At 41.0% G+C, this 23,893-nt stretch overlaps 1 protein-coding gene across 1 annotated transcript in view; it reads right to left on the bottom strand.

The window, feature by feature from the left end:
- The window catches only part of STX6 (syntaxin 6), a 43,500-nt gene that overhangs the window by 6,838 nt on the left and 12,769 nt on the right, over positions 1 to 23,893 (bottom strand). The window contains exons 2-7 of the mRNA XM_059059737.2: positions 19,951 to 20,120; positions 18,143 to 18,237; positions 9,083 to 9,145; positions 6,192 to 6,317; positions 4,624 to 4,730; positions 2,909 to 3,003 (exon numbers count right to left, since the gene is read on the bottom strand). Of these exons, the coding sequence (XP_058915720.2) occupies positions 2,909 to 3,003; positions 4,624 to 4,730; positions 6,192 to 6,317; positions 9,083 to 9,145; positions 18,143 to 18,237; positions 19,951 to 20,120 (656 nt within the window). The remainder of the gene's footprint in view (positions 1 to 2,908; positions 3,004 to 4,623; positions 4,731 to 6,191; positions 6,318 to 9,082; positions 9,146 to 18,142; positions 18,238 to 19,950; positions 20,121 to 23,893) is intronic.

Below are 23,893 nucleotides of genomic sequence, written 5' to 3'. Positions count from 1 at the left end.
GTAAGAGTTCCATTTAAGTAGAAATATAAAGGTGCATATACTGATTCACCCAAAGTTTATTTGAAAGCCTGCAGATTTTAGCACACCAGAGCTATTGAGAATCACTTTATAAAAAGGTCTGAATCTAAGAAAATACACTGCAGAACTTTCCACAAAGCAATGCCAAGTCCACAAAACATGTACTTAAGTGACTTAAATGTCATGGACAGCAAAGGCTTAGAACCGGCCGACAGAACTGCTACCAAACAATAGTAAGTAAAGCAAGTACCTTCCTAGTGGCTTGTACTGCTCTCCATCACACATGCTAGAAACTCACTTAGTAACTGGGGATTAGGGTCAAGACCTCAAGTCCATCTGTTCCTTTTCTGAAACAAGACTAGTCCAAAAGGCATGGGGAAGCAGAGCTGGCCTATAATAGTGATAGTAATAGATAAAAGATTATAGTATTAATAGATAATAGTATTAATCTGTTTAACTATTACTTCAATGGTCCAGAAAACTCAAGTACCTAGCATTCTTTCATCTATTTTAAAATGTTTACAACAACAATTTAAAAGCCCTCATTAAAATGGTTAGTCTATATTCTAGGATGATACAGTCTAGGTAAATGCTTCCTAACAAGGCATCCTGCCATCTCAGACCTGGATTTCCAATACTGAACCAGCTTCCCGTCAGCCTCTACCCAACCCTCCTCCCACCCCCTCAACTTTCTCTTCTGCAACTGCACTAAATAGGGGTTTTCATCAAGGAGGACAGCCATCACACAAGCTAGCACAACTCAGGAATGCTCTTTTAAATGTACTTTCCTCTGAAGTGTTAAGCTGCTTCTAGGAAGCGTGAACTGGGCAACCCCACGGAACTGTTACCTGTAGCAGCAGACTTCCCCCGAGAAGGGGTGGGTACTAACCACAAGGGCTTTTGTGACGTCAGGTGAATAGTCCTAACCAGCTTTTTGCAAGCTCAGGAGCTGCCTCAAAAAGTCAGGGGGAGCAAAGGGGACTCCACAGGTTTTTTCCCCCCTCCCAATATAGTCTCTTCCCCTAAAGAGAAAAGATGAACAACAGAATTTGGGAAAGTGAAGGGAAGAAAACCTTGGTATCCACACAAAAGAATATACTTTTTGAGGGTAGGAGAATGACAAGAATTAGTCTCTCTTGGGTCATTCAAAAAAGTAAGCATGGCGTCTTCGGTGATTTCTGCCCAGGAAGCAGCCAGCAATGGGGCGGGGGTAGGGGGTGGGGGTGGGGGCGGGGGGCGCGGAGGTCTCGCCTCTGCAGGGCTGTGGGGCGTGGGCGTTCAGTTACTACCTAATCAAACTTCAGCGTGTCTTGACACTCTTTCTTTATGCACAGGCTTGGTTGAAAAGCAGTGAACTTTCCTAAAAGTTACGGAGGAAAACAGAGACAAACACAAATTGCCTCGTCGTCAAATTGAAGCCAACACCGCCAAGCAGGAGGCCCCAAGCAATCTCTCTGGGGAGCAAATAGAGATTAAAATGAACCCCACGGGCAAGCTGTCCAAACCTAAGGGCCTTTCAGGCTAAAGGCTCTGTTTCCTGGCTCTCTTTCTTAGACAAACATAACTGAAGTTCTTACTTTGCTCCCCAAACTTTTCTTCTGGGAGAAAGTAGGAGAAAGCATTAAGCAGGCCTAGTGCTATTTATACACACTGAAACACTTATCACAATGCAAGTACTTTTCTAAATTATTCATACCCAGAATGCTGGGGACAAGGACACAGAGCATCTTTGTTCCACCGCTCTTCTCCAAACAAAACTGGTGCTGAAGTAGCTACTTGACTTTGCGACTAATACATAAACTAGTGAGAGATCTGGTTGAAATTGGTTATGTAATACTTAAGTAAAACACTTTTTTTTTTTTTTTTTAAAGAGGGGTGGGGTGGAAGAGGAGAGAACAGAGGGAAGCAGGAAGAGGACTTTGCAAACCTCCCTTTAGGTGTGTGGAAGATGAAGTAAGCTGGTGCCTGCCGCAGGCAATGAAGAGCCTGCTAGAAGCATAAAGATATTTGCCCCTGGAGAGAATGAAGGAAACCAGGAAGCTAGGAGTTTCCCTTTGTCTTGAATGTAACAGGTCCTTTGCCCCCAGGGCCATCTTCCACCTGTCTTATCCTTTCTTTTTTTTTTAAACATTTACTATGTACTAATACATGAGAGACACCATTAAACACTTGTACACTAATTATTATTTCATTTAATCCTCACAATGACCTTGAGGAATGTCTCAGTTCCTACCTTCACCCTGAGACTCCAACAGATAAAGGGAAAAAAAGATACTGGATTTTCTTTGGACTTAAAAAGGTATTATTTCTCATATAATAGGGAAGATGGGTTGTAGTAACAAAAAAATAGTCACTGGAAAACATCTTCCTACACGGTAACTAATTTGAAAAATGTTGCCTCTTTATCCCCAGGCTGGTGCAAATTTGCTGGAATAGTTTACTACAAATGTAAATAAAAAGTTTAAATGAGATCTGCAAGGCCATCTTATTCTGAAATGGTAGAGGGTTTTTCTTTCAGTGAAAAGTCAGTCCAGGAGAAACAGTAACTGGCTCTTAATTACTGTTTTAAAATGAATTCCCGATTTTGGCAAGGAAATAGGAAAAAAAAGAAAAAGAAGGATTTTGTAATTGTAAAGAAAGTTACTCCACCAGAAGGAACATCATCCGACACCATCAGCCTTGCACAGTGCGGACCACAGAGGCTCTTCCCAGGTGACGGCCACAAGCAGAAGACAAAGCCCGTGCTTGCTCGTCTTCTACTCTCTGACCCCAAAGCATGACAAAAATGTGCCAGAGGAAAGGGATCTGAATGGGCACACCTGTGAGAGACCCCCTAGACTGTGTCTCTAGAATTTAGTAAGAATTCTCAAGCTTAAGAGCGCGTACATACCACTGGTCATGTGAGATACTTTTGCAAGTTTCTTCATCACATTGTCCAGCCGAGACTGAGTGCTCTCCAACTCGTGAGAGAAATCATCCAACATACTAGAAAGACAAGCAGATGCAGGAGGCAGCTGGTCAGCACAGTCTCCAGATACACACTGGCCATGGATCCGGGCCTCAGTTTTAGCAAACACCAAACAGACAACGCTGGGGTCAAGCCCCCAGTCTTTTATCCTTAGGACAAGATGTGTTTTTTGATTTCAGAATTTTGGAAATTTACAGAAGTAGTAAGTTACATACGCTGTGTATTAGCCAAGCCCCCAGCAGGGCCTGGGACAGTCCCCATAATCAAACACACAAGTTAATATTTCTGCAAAGAAAACTAAGAGGAGTCATAGCTGCAGTCAGTTCAGGTTAGGTTTTTCTGTAACATGAGCTTGCTGAAAATTTTTTTTTAATTTTGAATTTTTTAGAGCTTTCTAGATTTCAGAATTGCAGACAAGGCCAGTGTGGACCTGACCATACAATAATACAAACTCAGCAGCAGTGCAGTGTAGCAGAAAGAACGCTGTGTGAAGCCAGACAACCAGGCTTTGCCACTTGCTACCTTGGACAAGGGACCCTGTTTGCTTATCTGTAAAATCGTCACAGGGCTCTTTCTTCCCTCCGGTAGGCCCTCCCCTCTCCCCCACTTCTCCCACCCAGTCTCACCCTACCTGGCTACCTTCTACTCATCCTTCTGGTCCCAGTTAAACCTCTCTTCTCTTCTCAGGGACTTTAGACTGAGTCAGGTCTGCAGTTTAGGCTATCAGGGCCCTCGAGGCACAACGCATCCCCTACTGCGGTAGCCTAGCCCTCCACTTCTGTCATCACTTAACGACTTGCACCATTTATGCAACATCTGTTCCACCCAGTGACCAGTAAACTCGGATGGCAGGGACACTGTCTATTCTCTGGGCTCCTCTGTGGATACCCAGGGGCCTTCCAGTAGAACAAGATGCCCAGTTTGAATCTGTAATGAATGAATCCAAAACGCTGAACACAAAATCGAGGTAGGAGAGTTTCTGAAATATCCTAGTAGAAAGATTATTTTTTTCAGAAAAGATATTTGTGAAATGGTAAAGGTATTATATGGTAGTATTTAAGAATGCTGTTTTTGGTGTCATACTTCAGGAGTGCACAAAGAGATTGTTCTTAAGGAAAAAGAAATCCAGTTATATTTTCTTGCGTTTTCTTTTTCTTTTTGTGGGGGAAGAATTTTTTATCAGTTGGAATTAAATTGATACTTTTTCCCCCATAAAATTAAAATTTAAGATACAGAGCAGCAAGTCCAGTTGAATGTAGTGGGAGGGGCATGGGATGTTAAGTTTTAGCCCATGTCCTATCCTCTTTGGGACAAAAATCTCCACAGAGCTTAACACAGCCATATCAGTTTCACATTCCCATTCATAACAATATTTCAAACACCTGTTTGGAGGAATTTGTTCCTGTTTTTGCAGGTGTTTAAAAATATTAATAACTTTGCCTAAACCCTGCTGAAAATTGTATCTGACAGATTTGCTTCTTTTGCAGAGGCCACTCTGTAAAACAGAATAAAGATGCAGCTACAAACAAAATAGCTTTTGGTTTTACTAGCCATTTAACTGTCAGGCTCTTTACGGGTCCCGTAAGATGGCTTTTCCCGCCATTTCTCTCCAGTGAGAGGGGCATCTCGGTACTCACACTGCCTGCTCCTCCAGCTCCCCTCCGATGCGCTGGGACATGTTCTTCAGCACCCCGATGCTGCCAGAGACCAGCTCCAACTGCTCATCCTGCTGTTCCACGATCAGCTGGTGCCAGAGAAATGGGAAATAAGCAATTAAAATCCATCTTACCTGGTTCCAAGCCCAGCACTCTAGCAGCTGCTAGCTTCTTTGCCAACTTGGGACAATTCACATTCAGAAGCAAAGCCCAGAAATCAAAGGACCAGACCGTTGCCTCGGAGAACACGCTGCTCAAAAGGCTGGGTTGTAAAGCTACTCATCTCCCCTGCCGATCCAACTTGTGAACAGTCAGCGGGGCTTGAAACCACCCAGAGAGATTTACCCTGGTTGGCTGAAGTCCAACAAGGGACAGACAATGGCCGAAAGCACCTGTGCAGTGACCACAGACACATGGGGATGCTTGGGAAGAGGAAGCCCCGCTGCCAGGGTCAAGGTCTCAATCTGCAACAGCCGGCCACAGCTTAACTACAAGAGAAAGTCTGGCAGATCTCTAGACGTGGGAAAACTATGCACACAGAGTCCTTTGCTCCCTCCTCAAGGACAACTAGAGGAGGCTCTGTGGCAGCAAGCAGACGACTTCAGAGCCATAGTTACTTTTAACTGTGTTGTAGTCTCCTCACTTTTTATTTAAAAAAAAAAAGGGTGGGCTTCCCTGGTGGTGCAGTGGTTGAGAGTCCGCCTGCCGATGCAGGGGACACGGGTTCGTGCCCCGGTCCGGGAGGATCCCACATGCCGCGGAGCGGCTGGGCCCGTGAGCCATGGCCGCTGAGCCTGCGCGTCCGGAGCCTGTGCTCCGCAACGGGAGAGGCCACAACAGTGAGAGGCCCGCGTACCACAAAAAAAAAAAAAAAAAAAAAAAAAAAAGTGTGCTTGGTTAATAGCAATGTAAGTAGACAAATGGTTAAGCAGACATACTAATAGAAAAAAAACAAAACACATAACCTACATTCAATATATAAAACACAGTATTTAAGAACCAGTAGTTTTGATGGAGATAATCCTCAAATCCCTAGATACTTTATTAGCTTCCTTTTATTAATACAACTACATATCAAAAGCAACAATACAAGTGTAATCAACCTCACCTTCCTTCTACCCCTTAACCTCCACCAAAGCAATCATTTTTATATATAATGGAACCAAAAATTTCAATGAAAAAACAAGGACCGAATTTTCTCGAAGTGCCTTTGCTGAAATGAACAAAAAGCCAAGCACAGAAGTGGAGGCTGGGGAAGAGGCTGCTGTGTTTTTAAATCAATGGCCTCCTGTGTCAGTTCCGGGTGTCTGGTCTGCTTGTCCTAAGAAATCTAATCAAGATTGGTTCTCTGGAAACTGTCATGCTCTGAACAACGTTTTAAACAGCCTTTCTATGTGCACTCATCACACAGGTAGACTCGGGCAGCTGCAGGGCAAGATCTGGTCCATCCCGCCTGTCATTAACAACAAAGCCCCCGGGGTGGCAGAGGAGCGGGGAGGGAGGTACCTGGCCTCCCACCTCCCTGTCCTCAGCTGGTGGTTCTCAGGTACCTGCTGCTGTGCCTGTTGCTCCTCGATGAAATGGGAGTTGGCCAACTGGAGCTCCCGGTCAAGGCGCCCATATTTATCCGTCGTTCCAGTGCTCCAGTTCTGTCCGCCACTGTCTCCTAGCAGGGCCTGCGAGAGTGGGGCAGGGGGCAGCAGGGCAGAAGAAACAAACCATTACTATCTCTAAACAAACACCCCATCACCATGATATAAAGATTTCTCCCAGTGCTCATAAGCTGGCCTCCCTGGGGTCAGCCTTTTATGTAGTGGTGTAGGGTAGTGCCTGTGGGGTACAATTTAAGGAATGCCAGGAAGGGTACTCTCCATTTCCAAGCTCTCCCAACGGGACTCACAAATGGGCTCTGTCCCATTAAAATGCCAATAAATGTCAACTGGAAATCAACAAACGCCCATCTGCGTAGTGCTTTGTGGATCTAAAGGCACTTGGTCTCTGTGGGCCAGCTCTTCCTAGCACCCTTGGAAGTTCACCAGAGACCTGCTGTAGGTTCTAGTCTAACTGATTCCAGACAGCTAGAGTCCTTTCTATTTAAGTATGACCCGGGGAAGTTTTGGTTTTTTGGAGGGGGGAGGAGAGAGTTCCCTAAAATGACAAGAAGCTAAGTCACAGCCCCTCACACACAGAAGGCACAAGAACCACCAATGTGTCAGTGTGACCCACAGATAAATCCCAAAGCCCTTCAGGTGAACTAAAAGGCTACAGGTTTCCCAGACAGAACTGGGGGTTGCTTCACCAGGCAGCATGGCCACAGAGGGTGCGTGGCCCTAATGACCCAGGCAAGCGCTGGTCCTGAAGTCAGTTGTCGACCTGGGCCCCCAGACGCCAGGGTCAGGTTTCTCAGTATGAACTTGAGGAAGTTTGTAGCCAGAAAAGGGTAAGTTTGGGAATGTCTTCCTTCCTTGAAGAGGCCAGCCAGCAATGTGAGCTGGCCCTGCCTGGAATGCCCACAAGCCTTTCTGACTTGGCCAAAGTACTGCTCAAACCAGCCCTGCACAAAGAATCAGAAGAAGAAGCTGGCGAATAGGATTCTTCTTCCTTGTAGAGCTGTCAGATCTTCTCACCAGGTACTTTTTAGCTCTGGAACCGTTAAAAGCCTACCTGACTACTTGGTTCTGTCTGAAAAGCCCTCCCATAGCCCCTCAATGTTGACATTAGCCTCAGCTGACTTTCAGATGTGAATTCAGTCAAATGGCCACATTTGAGGCTAAGTTCAGGGAAGCTCAGGATGCATCTTAAGTTCTGAAGCAGTTATGAGAAGAAAATCAGGAGGCCTCAGAGCTTCCAGCAGCCCAGGGCCTCAGTTAAGAGTCTGGAATGGTAACTGTCTCCGGTATAAGGCAAACCCAAGGCTTTTTGGGAATGGCTCTGCTCCAAACTGGTTGCAGGGCTGTCGAGATTTAAAAGGTCCTGCTCGTTCTGATGGGGAGACTCTAAGGACTCTATGGAGGATACTGGGGCCTAGTGATAGTATTTTCAAGGTCAGAGAAAGGCTATAGTGCATCATTAGGCTATGGGCAGAGAACTGGAGCTCCCGGGGTCACAGTCAGGGCTCTTTTTTCTAGCTTACCTATGGTCTACAATTGGGTGGACATATGTCATGCTGCTAGGAGTCATCTGTGTGTGAGTGCTTAGAGAACCCTGGCCCCGCTTTTCCTTGAAACCCTGTGACTCGGAGACATTTTACTCACTGCCAAAACCAAAATTCCCAGCCATACTTGGAAAGGCTACGTATAAACACACATTTTGTTAGTTCAAATATACTATCTAGAGAATAAAAATTCAAATAGAAGTAATAGAGGATAGGTGTTACCATTCACTGTCAAAACTAGTGATACTTCAGGTACTGTCACTCAACTTCTGTAAGCTGAAGCAGAAACGAAAAGGGGACTCCAAAACTTGGCCAGCCTGCGGCCGTTCACTAGCTTCTCCTAAGAGTTAGTGCCAGACGGGATAGCTAGCTAATGGCTTTCCTAGCTGCACTGAGAAGAGCAAGGAGGGTAAATGGGAAGAAGAAAACAATGACTTGGAAAATGAGATGCAGGGAAAGGAAACAGGATTAAGTTAGGTGATATTTAGAGTCCTCTCCCCTTTTCAAGCTCTTATAAATACTTGTTTTCAAAATCAAGTGGGTCAAGAAACACCTACAGGTATAAAGTGAGCATTTACATCATAAACTACTGATTCCTAGTTAGTTAAAAATGCCAAGCGATTTCTTGAGTTAACAGTCTACTAAATTCAAGAACTGGGTCTCTTGTAGCTTTTATTTTCGATGTGTCAATATCTGGGCTTTGGTTTCTGAAATTAGGTTTCATAATTTATTTGTAATAACTTATAAAAACTGGACCTCACATCAAAAAAAAAGATACTTAAAATGGTGAAAGATTTAACACACATTAAATTAACACACATTTAAGTTTCCTCAAATGCTTTACATAAAATTTCAATCATTAAATGTCTAGTGAGTTCTATGCATAGGCAATGTAATAGCAGCTAGAAATAAAAATTTAAAAAAAGAAAGAAAAAAGACCATGACACCTCCCCTCCTAACTCACAAAGGAGCTTGAGGTCCAGCAAAGAAAGTAAGCAATTACAGCTCTTAACAGAGCACCTGGCACACGGAATATGCGCAACAGGTGCAGAATAAATGGCCTGTGGCAAAGGCTCTAAGGTATGCAGAGGGTGCAACCAGAGCCCAGAGGAGGGAACCAGAGGGTGTGAGGGAGGGGAGCAGGGCCGAGGCTGCCTGCCAGCATCACTACGGACTCAGCACACAAGGTCATCTTCTTAAATACATGATACACGAAGTCAGAATTTTTAAATTCCAAATATCTCTATTTTCTTTGATTGATAACTGTATATTCTGACGTTTACTCACCTGTCTATTTTTCCTTTCAGCTAATGCCTGCACAGATGAAGCTGACATCTGATCCTTCATGTCCTAATGAGATAAGTAGAAGACCAGAAAACAAATGAACATCCTTAAACAAAATCATGGTTAATATTTTGCACACTAGCAAAATATGCATAATTTATTAATTTTTAAACAAAAATACAGCATTCTTTGACTTGTACTTTCAATCTCAAAAATAAAGGAAATAAAGAGAAGGACATGCCCTTAAAAAGAAGTAACCTGGATACTAAATTTAAATATTAGGAAAGAGAAAGTACTTCCTGGGTACCTACCATAGGCCGGAAACACTGTTAAACCTGTACACATATGATCACTGACTTTCCACAATGCCCCTGTGAAGCGGGTATTACCTTCATTTTACAATTGAGGAGACTAACATCTAGAAAAACTAAGATACTTTCTCAAGGTCACATAGCCAGTAAATGCCAACCCTGAGGTATACACACAAAAGCTGTGTTCAAGGGATAGCATCTTTAAGTATAATACATGTAAAAAAACCACGCACTTTATGATAAAGTATATTTACCATTACGCGCCAGAGAATATTTTCAAATAGTGATAAACAGGTCACTTATTTTATTTGAGTTGCGTTCATGTGAAGTATAGGCTATTTCTAACACCAGTATTTTCCAGAGTGGTATCAAAAATAATTTTGTATGGAAAGAAAAATGAATTACTTAATCTAAAACAAAATACTTGGGGATTCCCTGTCGGTGCAGTGGTTAAGAATACACCTGCCAATACAGGGGACACAGGTTCGAGCCCTGCTCCAGGAAGATCCCACATGCCGCGGAGCAACTAAGCCCGAGTGCCACAACTACTGAGCCTGTGCTCTAGAGCCGGTGAGCCACAACTACTGAGCCCGTGTGCCACAACTACTGAAGCCGTGCGCCTAGAGCCCATGCTCCACAACAAGAGAAGCCACCACAATGAGAAGCCTGCGCACCACAACAAACAGTAGCCCCCGCTCACTGCAACTAGAGAAAGCCCGCACGTAGCAACGAAGACCCAACGCAGCCAAAAATTTAAAAAATAAAACACTTTATTAAATATGATCCATTTGCATCATATTTACCTACAACCCAATATACTTTGAAATGATTTCAGCTGAGTACATGATTATTATAATACAATTTTTCTTGAAAAAAAAAAAAAAGGATGCCAAAATACTTTATAATTTCCTGTTGGTAAGTAGGCTATTTTAGAGGTGCAAATGTTGAAGTATTAGGCTTTAAAAAACTTCTTCCAAGACCCACGACAAGTGAATGGTAGATGAGACAGTGCCACAGCTTTCCTGATTCCTACTATGAGAAGTGTGAATGAGAACCACCTTGCTGCAACCTTCAAACTGCCTGATCCCTCGCTCAGCAAATAGCGACCAATGCCCAGTGTGTGCCTGAGCACAGCAGTGACAATACAGTGTCCTTGCCTGACGGAGCTCACGTCGTGGTGGACAAGAGGCAAACAGCAGTCACACACACACTTCAACAGGGTGACTAGCATTTTGGGAAGGAAGGGAGTCAACGGAGCTGAAATCCAGTGGGTGAATGCCACTTTAGAAAGATGGGGGTGACACTTGATCGAGACCTGAGGGCAGAGAATGAGCCCACCACAGAAAGAGCAAGGGCAGAGAATTCCAGGCAGAGGAAACAGCAAGCACAAAAGCCTGGAGGCAGGAAAGGCTCAATGCTTTAGCTTTTGAGAAGGAAGGCCCGATTGTCTGAAGGAGCCACTGTGTGCTGGGTGTCGAGGAGACAAGTCTCGCCAAAACACGAAGGGCCTTCAGGCTGTTTAGATTTTATTCTGAGGCAGTGGTTGGCAAACTTTTTCTGGAAAAGAGTAGATATTAAATATTCAGGCTTTGTCACATTTTTTTTTTTATTTTTAACCACTCTTTAAAAAATGTAAAACCATTTTTAGATCTCATAGGCCACAGACTGCAGGCCCCTGCTCTAAGGCAATGGAAAGCCCTTAAAATATTTTGAGCAGGGCCATGGAGTATTCTGGTTCATGTTTTAAAAGATCACTTTGGTTATTCTGTGGGAAAAATGCTGGCAATTAAGCAAAGCAGAAGTAAAGAGATCAGTTTACTCCCACACATTAAAGTGCTGCCCACGATGGGAAAGGGTGCCTGTAGGAACAAGTGCCCTGATGTTGGGGGCCTTCAACAAGAGGGTACGTGAGCACTTGGAAATGACACTGGGCAAGTAGGGTGTCATTCACCCACTGGATTTCTGAGGGTGCTCTACCTGGGGTCCAGTTGACCCATAAATTCTAGGATTCTTTACCTATTTTATCTGTTCACAAACCTCAAAAGAAAAAAATATATATATATATAAGAATGCCACCCACAGAAACTGAGAAAAATTTACTTAGTAAAAAAAGTATTCACCATAAAAATGGAGGTACTGGTACGTTTAAAACAAGGGAAATTTAGTGATATGAGCCATGTTTCTTAAATGTTTGAGATTTACCTGAGTCAGTCACCTGAGGTGCTCTTAAAAATGCAGGTCCCTGGACCCCACCCAGTCCTACTAAGTCAGACTCTAAGGAACAGTTTAACAAGTCTCCCAAGTGAGAAGCTATTTGAGAAGCTTGGATCCCCACAAATTCTAGAAGCCTTCAAAGGAGACCATTAGGCTATTATCTCCTGGACTGCAGGATTCCTTTTCTAATTATCAATTAAATTGGAGTTTAAGATGATATTCTGATATTCAGTCAAACAATATGAATAGTACAATCCCATTTATTTAATATATATTAATAACTACACAAAGCAAATATCTGAATTGTTCACTGGTGGGATAATATATGCTTTTTAAAAATGCATTTAATACATTTTACAGTACCCTTTTTAAAAATAATGAACATTACTTGCATAATAAAAATATCAGCACACATGTATGGAAAAAGTGCCTGTGAAGTTCCAGTTGAACTTTGAACACTGTCTGTAGAATGTGTTTTTGCTGTTAGAAGGTAGGACAGTGAGGGGGGCAGTAATGACTGTAAAAGCACACAAGGGGGCTTCTGGGGGGTGCTGGGAATGCTCTGGAATGCTTCTGGGTCTGCTTCCATGGTTGTGATCAGTTTATAAACTCTTTAAGCTGTATATTTGGGGTGCATGCACTTTTCTGTACTATTATAACTTAATAAAAATGTTTAAAAGAAAACTACTGCTCTTGAACAATGGCTGGAAGGTAAACTGGACCAACCCTTTGAAAATAAATTTGGCATTCTGTATTAAGAGCTTTGATATTTGCAACAAATATCCACTGCCTTGACCCAGTAATTCTAATAGGATTTAAGGAAATGATAGAAAATATATACTAAAACAGATACGCAAAGATGTAAACTGCAGTGTTATTTACAATATGAAAGTAGAAATAAGCATCATATACAAACGAGAGAATAGTAACTTATAGTAAACCTATACACAATGTAATATCATGTACTAGACATTACACTTAGGAAGAGAGTTCGGTGACCAGACAACTCACAGAAAAACACAAATGATCCAACATGAAAAGATGCACTAACCCATTAATAATCAAAGAAGTGCAAGTTAAGAGATATTTTTCCCAGTTAGATTGGGAAAGATGAAAAAGATGAACACTACTTAGTGTTGATATAGGTATTAAGGAACACGGAATCTGCACTCTGCTTTCAGAAATATCATTGATAGGGTCTCTTTGCAGGATACTTTGAAAATATTAACCAATGTTTTAAATGTGCATTTGCATTGAACTTTTTAGTACTTAAATATTCAGGATATGCTCACAAAGATGGTTCCTGAAGTATGATTTGCAATTGCCAAAAATTAACAACCACCTAATATCTACCAATAGGGTCAATGAGCAAACAGATCATAATAGAACCAGGTTAGAGAAGAGGTTAAGAGCATAGTCTTTCATGTCAAAGACCTAGGTTCAAGCTTAGTTACGCTTTTTAGTATCTATGCAAAGTTGCGCAAATTACTCAGTTTTTCTAAGTTTCTTCTGTATAATATTTTATAGGGTCATTGTGGGGATTGATAAAGTATGCAACCATTAAAAAGGATAATCTAAATCTACTCTATCCAGTAGCTATTAGCCAATTAACGGTTACATATTGAGGTCATGAAATGGAGTCAGTGCAACTGAGGAATTAAATTTTTAATTTTATTTAATTTTAATTAATTTAGATTTAAATTCAATTACTGGAAAACTTTCACATGTCTGGAAAATACTGGGTATGCAAATCAAGCTTTTCAACTGTATTATAAACTCTAAATGCAGATGAAGTATCCCCAATGAAAAGTTCACTTCTGAATTGAGATATCCTTAAGTATAAAATATATGCCAGACTTAGAAGTTTTAGTAAAAAAAAGTTTTAAAAATTTAACAAAAAATCTCTATATATGTTTAAATAATAATCTTCAGGATATACTAAGTTAAAAAATACATTAAGTTCACCTGTTTCTTTTTACTTTTAAAATATGACTACTAGAGGGCTTCCCTGGTGGCACAGTGGTTGAGAGTCCGCCTGCCGTTGCAGGGGACACGGGTTCGTGCCCAGGTCCGGGAAGATCTCACATGCCGCGGAGCGGCTGGGCCCGTGAGCCATGGCCGCTGAGCCTGCGCGTCCGGAGCCTGCGCGTCCGGAGCCTGTGCTCCACACGGGAGAGGCCACAACAGTGAGAGGCCTGCATACCGCAAAAATCAAAACAAAAAAAATATGACTACTAGAAAATTAAAGATAGCTTGCATTTTACTATTTCTATTGGACAGCACTGGTCTAGATATATCTGTATTGATATACGACTATGTCCACAATATTTTTTCATAGAAAAAAATTACAGACTAATGTCATTTCTTTTAAAAGTGTACTTCAATGTCTATAAAATGGCTAGAAAAAATACTTAAAATTGTGATTTTTTTTTTTTTTTAGGGAGTGGAATTACAGAATGGAGGGGCATTTCACCTTTCTTAATCAAAATTATCTGCATTTTAAAAATAGTATGAATTACTTTTAATTTTAAAAATTAAAATAAAAATGCTTATGACTGCATAACAGTGTGATCACAACTATGTAAAAAACACAACAAAGTTCTGTGTTTACGTCTCTTGAGTTTAGGTTTTTCTATTTTTTCCTCTTGTAAAATTTTTCTAATTTTCTTTGAAATGAGCACGCATTACTTTAATGAAATACAAGCTTTAAAGTTCCAGTTTTAAAATTTTCTGTTTAATAAAATATGTGTGTGGGGGTGTATGTTAGCTCTGATGGTCAGCGAACTCAACAGCTGTGTGGTGCGCATCCTGTTTGGGGCCATGGCAGGTGGTAAAGAGCTATGGCTTTCACTTTCAGGATGGCACTTTTTTTATGTAGTGTAAAAGCTGCCAGATACCATAACCACAGATTACCTTCTTATTAGGATATGGAATTTTACACTATGTCACTAAACAGTTTTGAGCATTTTTTAACAACCTGTCATGCCAAAAACATAATTACTCATCTTTTAAAAAAAACAAAAAACAAAAAAGTTATTTGTTGTTGTTTTGGCCACGCTGCACAGCTTGTGGGTAGTTCCCCGACCAGGGATTGAACCCGAGCGCTTGGCAGTGACAGCGTGAAGTCCTAACCACTGGACCGCCAGGGAATTTCCTCATCTTCTTTCTAATACAAGAAGTTTAGAACAGGCAGTCAAGACATCAGTTAGTACCGATAAAAAAAATGGTTCACCTGCCAAAAGAACAACAACAGTCCTGGTTGTTTATGCTCCTGTTCCCATTTGATGCCATCTTCCAAGCTGAGTGAACGGCACACTATAAATCCCAGTGCTTCCCACTCAGAGGAGTCACATCCCAGTGTCATTTGTAACCAAAGAGTATGACTCACCCTTTTTGATTAACCAAAGCCATTTCTATCTTGACTTATAACTGACTACCAGCAATTCTTGGGTTTGAGGAGGCTGGATTTTGGGGAGGCGGTGCTACAGTTCTGACTGCCTTTGAAAGTTTAAACAAAGTTGGAGAATGTTAGTCAGGATCATTTAATTGACAAAGAAAACTGAGATCCAGAGAGGCTAAATGACTTGCCATGCTGAAAATGGATTGAAGTCTCAGCTGAGCCTAGAACTCAGGTCTCCTCACCTCTCTCACTGTTCTGCCCTTCACTGCAAAACCTTTCACTAAATTAACCCAACATCACTTCTGCAATAGATTTCCATAACACGAACATCTCACAAGTGAAAACTCTGATGTATAGGGCGACTCCACAAACGTAAAAATGATGACCTCAAAAATACCAAGGTTAGGGCTTCCCTGGTGGCGCAGTGGTTGAGAATCTGCCTGCTGATGCAGGGGACACGGGTTCGTGCCCCGGTCCGGGAAGATCCCACATGCCGCGGAGCGGCTGGGCCCGTGAGCCATGGCCGCTGAGCATGCACGTCCGGAGCCTGTGCTCCGCAACGGGAGGGGCCACAACAGTGAGAGGCCCGCGTACCACAAAAAAATAAAAATAAAAAAAATAAAAAAAAAATACCAAGGTTATATAAACAGAAACAATAATGTTTTGCTTTCTTTAGTAAAAACCGCCAGCAAAACTTAATAAAAACTGCACAAACTTAAAAGACGTTTGGAAAAAACATATACAGGACTTTTTAAACAAAAATGACTTATTAAAAAACAAAAACAGTGGACATTGAGAAGATAAACAAAAATAACTTATTAAAAAGCAAAAACAGCAGACGTTAAATGAGAACAAACACAAGAGAAAGATTTAGTTCTTCCGGTAGAACAGCAACAAAAAATGTATAATGCCCTAAGAAGGAGAAAGCACAATTGGCATACACTGTGGATCAAAAGGTATTCCTCTAAGCAACTAAATGAAAATCCACTAATAATGCTAACAGGAGCTTACATAAACTTGTGATGTACAAATTCCTAATCTGTGCTTGGTCTTGTGTTTCATTTCCCAAAATTGCTAACTCTCTGATCCCACACTATCAGTGTCTTCCAAGAGGAACCCAGAGAGTTCTGGATACAAATGCTGTTCAGCTGAATGCAATATTGAATCAACACAATGCTTTTTTTTTTTTTTTGCGGTATGCGGGCCTCTCACTGTTGTGGCCTCTCCCGTTGCGGAGCACAGGCTCCGGACGCACAGGCCCCGCGGCCATGGCTCACGGGCTTAGTTGCTCGGCGGCATGTGGGACCTTCCCGGACCAGGGCACGAACCCGTGTCTCCTGCATCCGCAGGCGGATTCTCAACCACTGCGCCACCAGGGAAGCCCAACACAATGCTTTTTTTAAAAAAAAATCAAGTTAGCATCAATTACCACTTCTCTTCCACAAAACCTCAATTAGAATTTATTAAAATCAGATGAGCAAAAACTCAGTTAGGTACTATTAACCCACCACCGGCAAATAGTAACAGCTTCCAAAAAGGAGTAATAAATTAGAAGAATGATTAAAAACTCTAAATAAAATATTTAATATAAATATAATATAAAATATTCTAATATAAAATATTCAGTTGGGTCACACAGTTGAGTACAGTTTAGATCTCAACTATAAAAGGACTGCAACATTATGAAGTATGGACTTGATTTAGAATACTTCTTGCAAACAACGTACTTTAAAAAGCTTTTCAATTATTATAAAATGAACTTTGGATTATACTTCCAATTATACTAACTCACTTAACTTTTACTATGTTGACCTCTGAATTTCAATTTGCAGAATTTACAAGTACTACCTTGCAGAAAAACAAATATAATGATTAAAGTCAAGAATATATGCTTCACTGCAAGGCACCATTTAAATACCAACATCTACAGAAGTCATTTTCAGAAAAATCTATCACAAAAACTTAAAAAAGCACACACTACATTTATAAAATAAGGAATTGGGAAATTATTTATCTTACCATAAAAATACATCACCCAACAACAGGGTTTCCTTATCAGAATAGCCTCTGAACTGGCTAGAGACTGAGTGTCTAATCCAAATGTTCATTGTATAGCTGGGGCACCTAGGTCTAAAAAGGTTACTGCCCCCACCCATTACAATGTGGGTTTATTTCTAAACAATTTAGGTACATGGATACAGAAAGGCAACTAATGAGTAAAGGAACAAGAATATTTAAAGTGCAGTGATAACCTACCATCTGAAATAATTTCAAAAGGAAATCACATGACATGGAGTCTTTGGCAAGCACACACCAAGGTTCCCGCCTCAGATGACTCTTAAAAAGCCATATGTTAGCACTGGTATGATCCCAAGTCTTTTTATTCAAGGAAGCTGCTTTCTAGTACATATGTTAAAGACAGGTGGTTCTCCTACATCTAGTTATGCTAATCACCTGGCTTAGCCATATAGTTTCAAAATACAAACATATCTTAACCATACAAGATTTCACTTAAATGCTATTTTCTCTCAGGTTTTTTTAAATAATAGGTTATTATCTAAATAATTTGAGACTAAAGATTTGTTCCCTTGGATTGATTTTTTACACGCTGATAGATGCTTGCTTGCTCTGGATAACTCCCGAAAGGCTGTCAAGCAGTTGTATATGGAAATGTCAGTAAATGGGTTGCAAGAGTTCCAGAAGCAATTCAGATGGTGGAAGAGGCCGCCATCCAAACCCAGTAAGAGTACCCTTCACAATGCAAAGGGACTACCAATCAATCAGGAAAGCAAATGGTTTCTACAATAGCAGTTCTTCTTTTTGTCTAGAAATACAGTATACTAAAAAATAAAGAGGAAAAAAGATAACTGGTTTGGAGGAATGAGAGGTATGGACAGGAAGATTACAGTAACCTTCCCAAAGCCAGCAGTCTGCTCTCTCATTTTTGCTCTGAGAAAAAAGCCTGACCGATACTAAAAACAGTTTTCTTTTCAATCAGAGAAATATGTAGAAAACTGGCATTTAATTCATATTAAAAAGGGGTTTCAGAGTTGACCTATTAGTTTAAATTGAAGGAAAGAGTTCAGAGAAGTCTGGCCATTTCTTGCACAAATAACACAGTAAGATCACATCCCTTACCCTGACGACTTGCCGAGTACTTGTGATGAAAGCTTTTCTTATACTCAATTCGGTTGCATCAAGGTTGAATTTCCTAGGATTTGCTTCGACTATGCGTGGGTCAAAAAGTCAAGGTAAAGCAACTTCATCATCGAAAACCTAACAACCAACATCATGCAAAACCACAGAATCTCTCACAGCAATAAAATCTGGCCCAGCGTTTCTGAACACATAGTCAACTTGACACTATCATTCTCAAACTTTCTCTGCCCACAGCTAGATGAGGATCCTTGTGCCCCGAGGCAGAGGTGACCTGCTTGGGTTCACTGCAAACCCATGGGTGTCTGACCACAGCTGAGCTGGGCTCTTCCAGATGCCTGCCAGCCCTTTTTTGACTCCAGATCACCTTTCCCAGGACGGCTTTTGTCCTGGCAAACAGCAAGCTGTTTTCATTTGCCATTCCAACTCATTCCACTTCTGTCAAGAAGCTAACTCTGCTTCTTAACCTAGAGATCGAGGCTTCTTTTGTGAAGCTTTCCTGCTCTCCTCACCCCCAGCTTGGTTCTGCTGCCCCGTGTCACTCACATGGCTCTCTGTACTTATCTCTTATCATCTGCAAGTAGACACTTGTGCCAATATTTGACTAATGTCTGTTTCTCCCGCCCCCAAGTCCCTCTATACTCCCACGGTAAATTCTACAAGGGTTGGTACAGTTTTGCTTATCAATCCAATCTCAGTAACTAACAAAATGTCCAGCCCATAGCACACTCAATAACTATTGCTGAATGACGAATATCTATTAAAACTTTTGTTCTCTTTATCTCACAATCTATCTCCCCCAATCTTTTTCTCATCCCTCCTACCTCGAGGGAAGACATATCTCCCTGTAACTGTGCTTTTGATCCCACTCCCTCACATATTCTGTTCCACTAGTTTTAGAGAACACATTTGTCTTTTAATAATTTAAAAGGTGCCCCGGGGTCATTGTGATTAATAGAAATTATGCACTCCACACATCAACTGCATGTGAACCTGTGTGCTGACTACAGAGTGATCCTGACAAAAGCTAGTTTCCTTTATGTTTTACCACAGTTAGAAAAAAGCAAAACAGAACTCAAGACATGCAAATGGCATATCTTCAATCTAAAGTTCTGATTAAACGGGATTTTTCCAGTTAAAAGAAAGGCCATATAATCCAGCTTTTACCATTCTCTGGTTCATCAGTCAGGACTTATTTAACATCGATAGCATGACTTAGCATAATAGATCTGCTTTAGTAAATGCAGTTTCATCGTACAAGATGCCTCTCTAATGGACACTGGCATTGAACAGGAAAAAGTCTAGAGAAGGATCTTCTTGTGATTTCTAATTACCAATGTATAACACTAGTCTGTATACACACCTCTCTGAAATCATGACAGCTAGCACTTTCACAGAAGTTCACCGTGTGTCAGACACCATTCTAAGCTCTTTACCTAATAAACTTTCAACACCCAATGAGCTAGGTACAACTGTTACCCTAATGTTCTACTGAACAGCAATGTGCCCAAAGTCACAGTTAGTAACTGGCGGAGCCAGGACTTGAACACCCAGCCTGACTCTAGGGTCCAAGCTCAAAATCCCTGCACTATGCCACCTTCATGTTGCAGGATTCGACTACTCTACCTTAGATTACTGGTCAACGATTTTAAGTGTGTCATGGTACGAATAAGGGCCACATCAATCAACGATAAAAGGCAGTATCTAATCTATGTACTTGAGACATCTGGATGAAACTTGTCATTTGTCTGCTTCCCTCTCGTGGCACAGACACTGCAGAAAAAGGATATTGATGGTTTCATCAAGGTCCTCTAGATCCCACTCTATGCTCCGGAGATTGTTTCTCAGCTCGTTGGTGGTCCAGTCGATTTCTTCCCTCGTGGCTGTGGATGGGTCCTGGAGGAGCTCTGTCCATCTCTGAAACAATCCCTGTGCAGTGTTGACCGCTTTCTGTACCTCTCTGTATTCAGGTGAAGGGAAAGGAGAGATATGAGACAGTATGTTCCACGAACAACTTATAAGACTTAGGTGAACCTTTATATCTGACACCACCCTCAGCAACCACCATTCCCCAAAGTGTTTTCAAGTCGTTACAGAAGGCTCTTCATGGACAAATATCAAAGTTCAAAACTTCAAAATAATAGTCTGAATATTATGTTCTCAGCTGATTTCAAAATAAAACAGCCACTACTTAAGCAGCTATAATTACCAAGTTTGTTTGTGAAGGACAAAAATTTAATTTTTCTAATGGACTGTACTTAAAAGTAGTCTAAGAAGTTAAAATATAAATTAACTAAAGGGCCCTTAACATTCAGACATGTTACCAGTTGGAGTGAAGCAATTTATATTCAGAAGAAAAGGTTCTAAAACAACTTTCCTTTTCTTGGGGAGGTTCGTGTGGGAGGGGGGTAAAAACGGGTAGAAGGAAGGGTTACTCTTACACAGCTAGCCTTTTAGAAGGCAAGTATTTTAAGCTGAGACATTTAAAAATCCAACATCTCATTAGAAGATTCCTGAACATTATTAGCTTTAAATTTATCTACTTTCCTGGATTAAGCAACTCTGTACAGCAGATTAGTGTGCTTCATGTTTAGGGAGTGAGACTAGGCCATTAAGAGCTATTGCCGGGGCTTCCCTGGTGGTGCAGTGGTTGAGAGTCCACCTGCCGACGCAGGGGACATGGGTTCGTGCCCCGGTCTGGGAAGATCCCACATGCCGCAGAGCAGCTGGGCCCGTGAGCCATGGCCGCTGAGCCTGCGCGTCCGGAGCCTGGGCTCCGCAACGGGAGAGCCCACAACAGTGAGAGGCACGTGTACCGCAAAAAAAAAAAAAAAGGGGGGCTCATTTTATAAACCTGGTCTCTTGTGTACAAAGATTATAATCTTCATGCTTCTAAACTAAGAGATCTGTTTTGATCCTTCTATGATTTCTTAACCAATTCTTCTGGGTGTTCAATCAGTGTGTTCGTTATCTATTGCTTTAAAACAGAAACTGCACGCATCCTATTCCCTCTGACGTTTCAAGTACCAGAGGAGACAGCACTAACAAAATGAAGCAAGGTGCCTTACAATACCTTGGACTGTGAATATTGATGAGAGCTAAAAAGCTGAATGTTAAATAGAGAATACAGCCATTGGGCCCGGCTGAATAAATCACCGAGCTACGCGGCCAACAATGAATCTACCAAGGTTATGTTCATAACCACTTCATGGGTTAGGCAAGTCCCCTCATTTTTCCTCTCACATCAGTCTTATGCTTTTAGCGCTAAAGAGAAACTCTATTTGAGACAAAAAGAGGAAGGACTAAGTAAGTGAGATGTCAATCTGCTATTTTTACCCTTTATTGAGGTTTCTGGCTGATTTGGTAAAGAAAGAGGTATACATTTTGCCATAATATGAAGTACTTGGTTTATTTGTGTTGAATATCCTCTATGACAACAGAAGACAGAGTTAAAAAGGTATCTAAAATGATATCTCATTCTAAAGAATATGAAAATTATCAATTCTGTAAAGGAAATGTGAATTCCCTTTTGAGAACTAGAAGCCTCAGGCTAGGGCATACCACGTTCTCCACACCAGCAGACAACTAGGATGCCGGAATTAAACTCTTAAGCAGTGATCCATAAACTTTTTTGGTCTCAGGGCTCTTTTGCACTTTTCAAAATTATTGAAGACTCCAAAGAACTCAGATTGATGTGGACTCTATCTATTGCCACTTACAGTATTAGAAATTCAAACAGATATTTTAAAATATTTACCAATTAATCAAACATAATGATGAAATTACGATATGTTAATGTTTCTGCCAAAAATTTCTAAAACAACAATATTTAGTAAGAAGAGTGCCACTGATTCACATTTTTGCAAATCTCTTTAATGTCTGGTTTAACAGCAGACAGGTGGATTCTCACATCTGCTTCTACATTCAGCCTGTTGACATACGTTTTGGTTGAAGTATATGATGGAAATCCAGCCTCATACAGATAGGTAGTTGGAAAAGGGAGGAGTGCTTTAACAGTCTTTTCAGATAATTGTGGATATTCTTTCTTGACACAATATGAAAACTCGACAATGGCAGTTTCTTAAAGGTTAGCTGCAATGTGGAAGCTGAAACTGTACCAAAGATGTTGTATATTCTCATACATTACAACCCACTGCTCCATCTTGTATTGTGAATGGATGTGTTACCCACGTATGATTTTACAGCATCACGTACTGGTCATTTGTAAAGTATTAGTTTACTGAGCATCAAAGATCTTCCAAATGCTGACTCATTTCATTATACAATATCCAAAATCATATAATAATATCACCACCAATTCCATCAGAAATACTTAACTACTGGGAATCTGTAAGATGAAAGCAGTTGACACGAGCTTTCCAAAATTCTATTTTTTAAAAAAAGGCTCTGATTTCATCATCCACAAAAATACTTTCAGTTGTTTTCCGAGAAGTGACAGGTTCACCTCATTCATTTTTGAGAAAATCTCAAGTTTAAGATAATTTGGAGATGTGTGAACATTTGCAAATCTCAATAACCAGTTTGCGAGTCATTCTTTGAAGAAAAAATGAGATTCTGTGGAGGAAAAAACGAGCTATTTCAGCTCATAGCTGGATCACAGAAGTGCTTTCCCTGGAGTCACCATCTTAGCTCACAATATAGCAAAAGTGTTTCATGCACTCTCTCATTTTGTCACACAGAGTATTAAAATGTGTATTAAGGCTGGGAGAAAACATTTGTGTATTACATGTCTGATTAATGACTTGTATCTATAATATATATATATTTTTTAAACTCTCAAAACTTAAGAAAACTCAATTTTAAAATGGACAAAAGATCTGAACAGTCACTTCACCAGAGACAACATACAAATGAAAACTAAGCACATGAAAAGATGCCTAATAACTAGTCATCAGAAAAATGCAAAGTAAATCCACAATGAGATACCACTACAAACTTAGAATGGCTTCACACAACTAACCAGCCAATTGACAATGCCAAGTGCTGACCAGGTGGTGGAGTAACTGGAACTCTCATTCATTACTGGTGGAAATGCAAAACTGTACAGCTACTTTGGAAAACAGTGTGGCTGTTTCTTAAAATTAAACATACATGGTCTTCCCTGGTGGTGCAGCAGTTAAGAATCTGCCTGCCAGTGCAGGGGACACAGGTTCGAGCCCTGGTCTGGTTAGATCCCACATGCCTCGGAGCAACTAAGCCCGTGTGCCACAACTACTGAGCCTGTGCTCTAGAGTCCGTGAGCCACAACTACTGAAGCCCACACACCTAGAGCCCATGCTCCACAACTAGAGAAGCCACCGCGATAAGAAGCCCACACACCGCAACAAAGAGTAGCCCCTGCTTGCAGCAACTAGAGAAGGCCCGCGTGCAGCAACGAAGACCCAACGCAGCCAAAAATAAATAAAATAAATAAATTTATAAAAAACAGAAACAAAAAAAACATACACTCACCATTATGACCCAACAACCTCACTTCAAGGTGATACAAAAACACACGGGTTCATATGACAACTTGCAAATTCTAATAGTAGCTTTAGTCATAACAGCCAAAAGTGGAAAACAACCCAAATGTCCTTCAACTAAGGAATGGACAAACTGTGGTACATCTGAACAATGGAATACTACTGAGCAATAAAAAGAAACAAACCACAAATACATGCAACAATATGCACAAATCTCAAATGCATTATGCAAAATGTGAGAAGTTAGACT

The sequence above is a fragment of the Kogia breviceps genome, chromosome 1, assembly GCF_026419965.1.
Source record: "Kogia breviceps isolate mKogBre1 chromosome 1, mKogBre1 haplotype 1, whole genome shotgun sequence".
NCBI lineage: Eukaryota > Metazoa > Chordata > Mammalia > Artiodactyla > Physeteridae > Kogia > Kogia breviceps.
The sequence above is the reverse complement of the archived record's forward strand: the minus strand, read 5'-3'. Positions and strand labels throughout refer to the sequence as shown.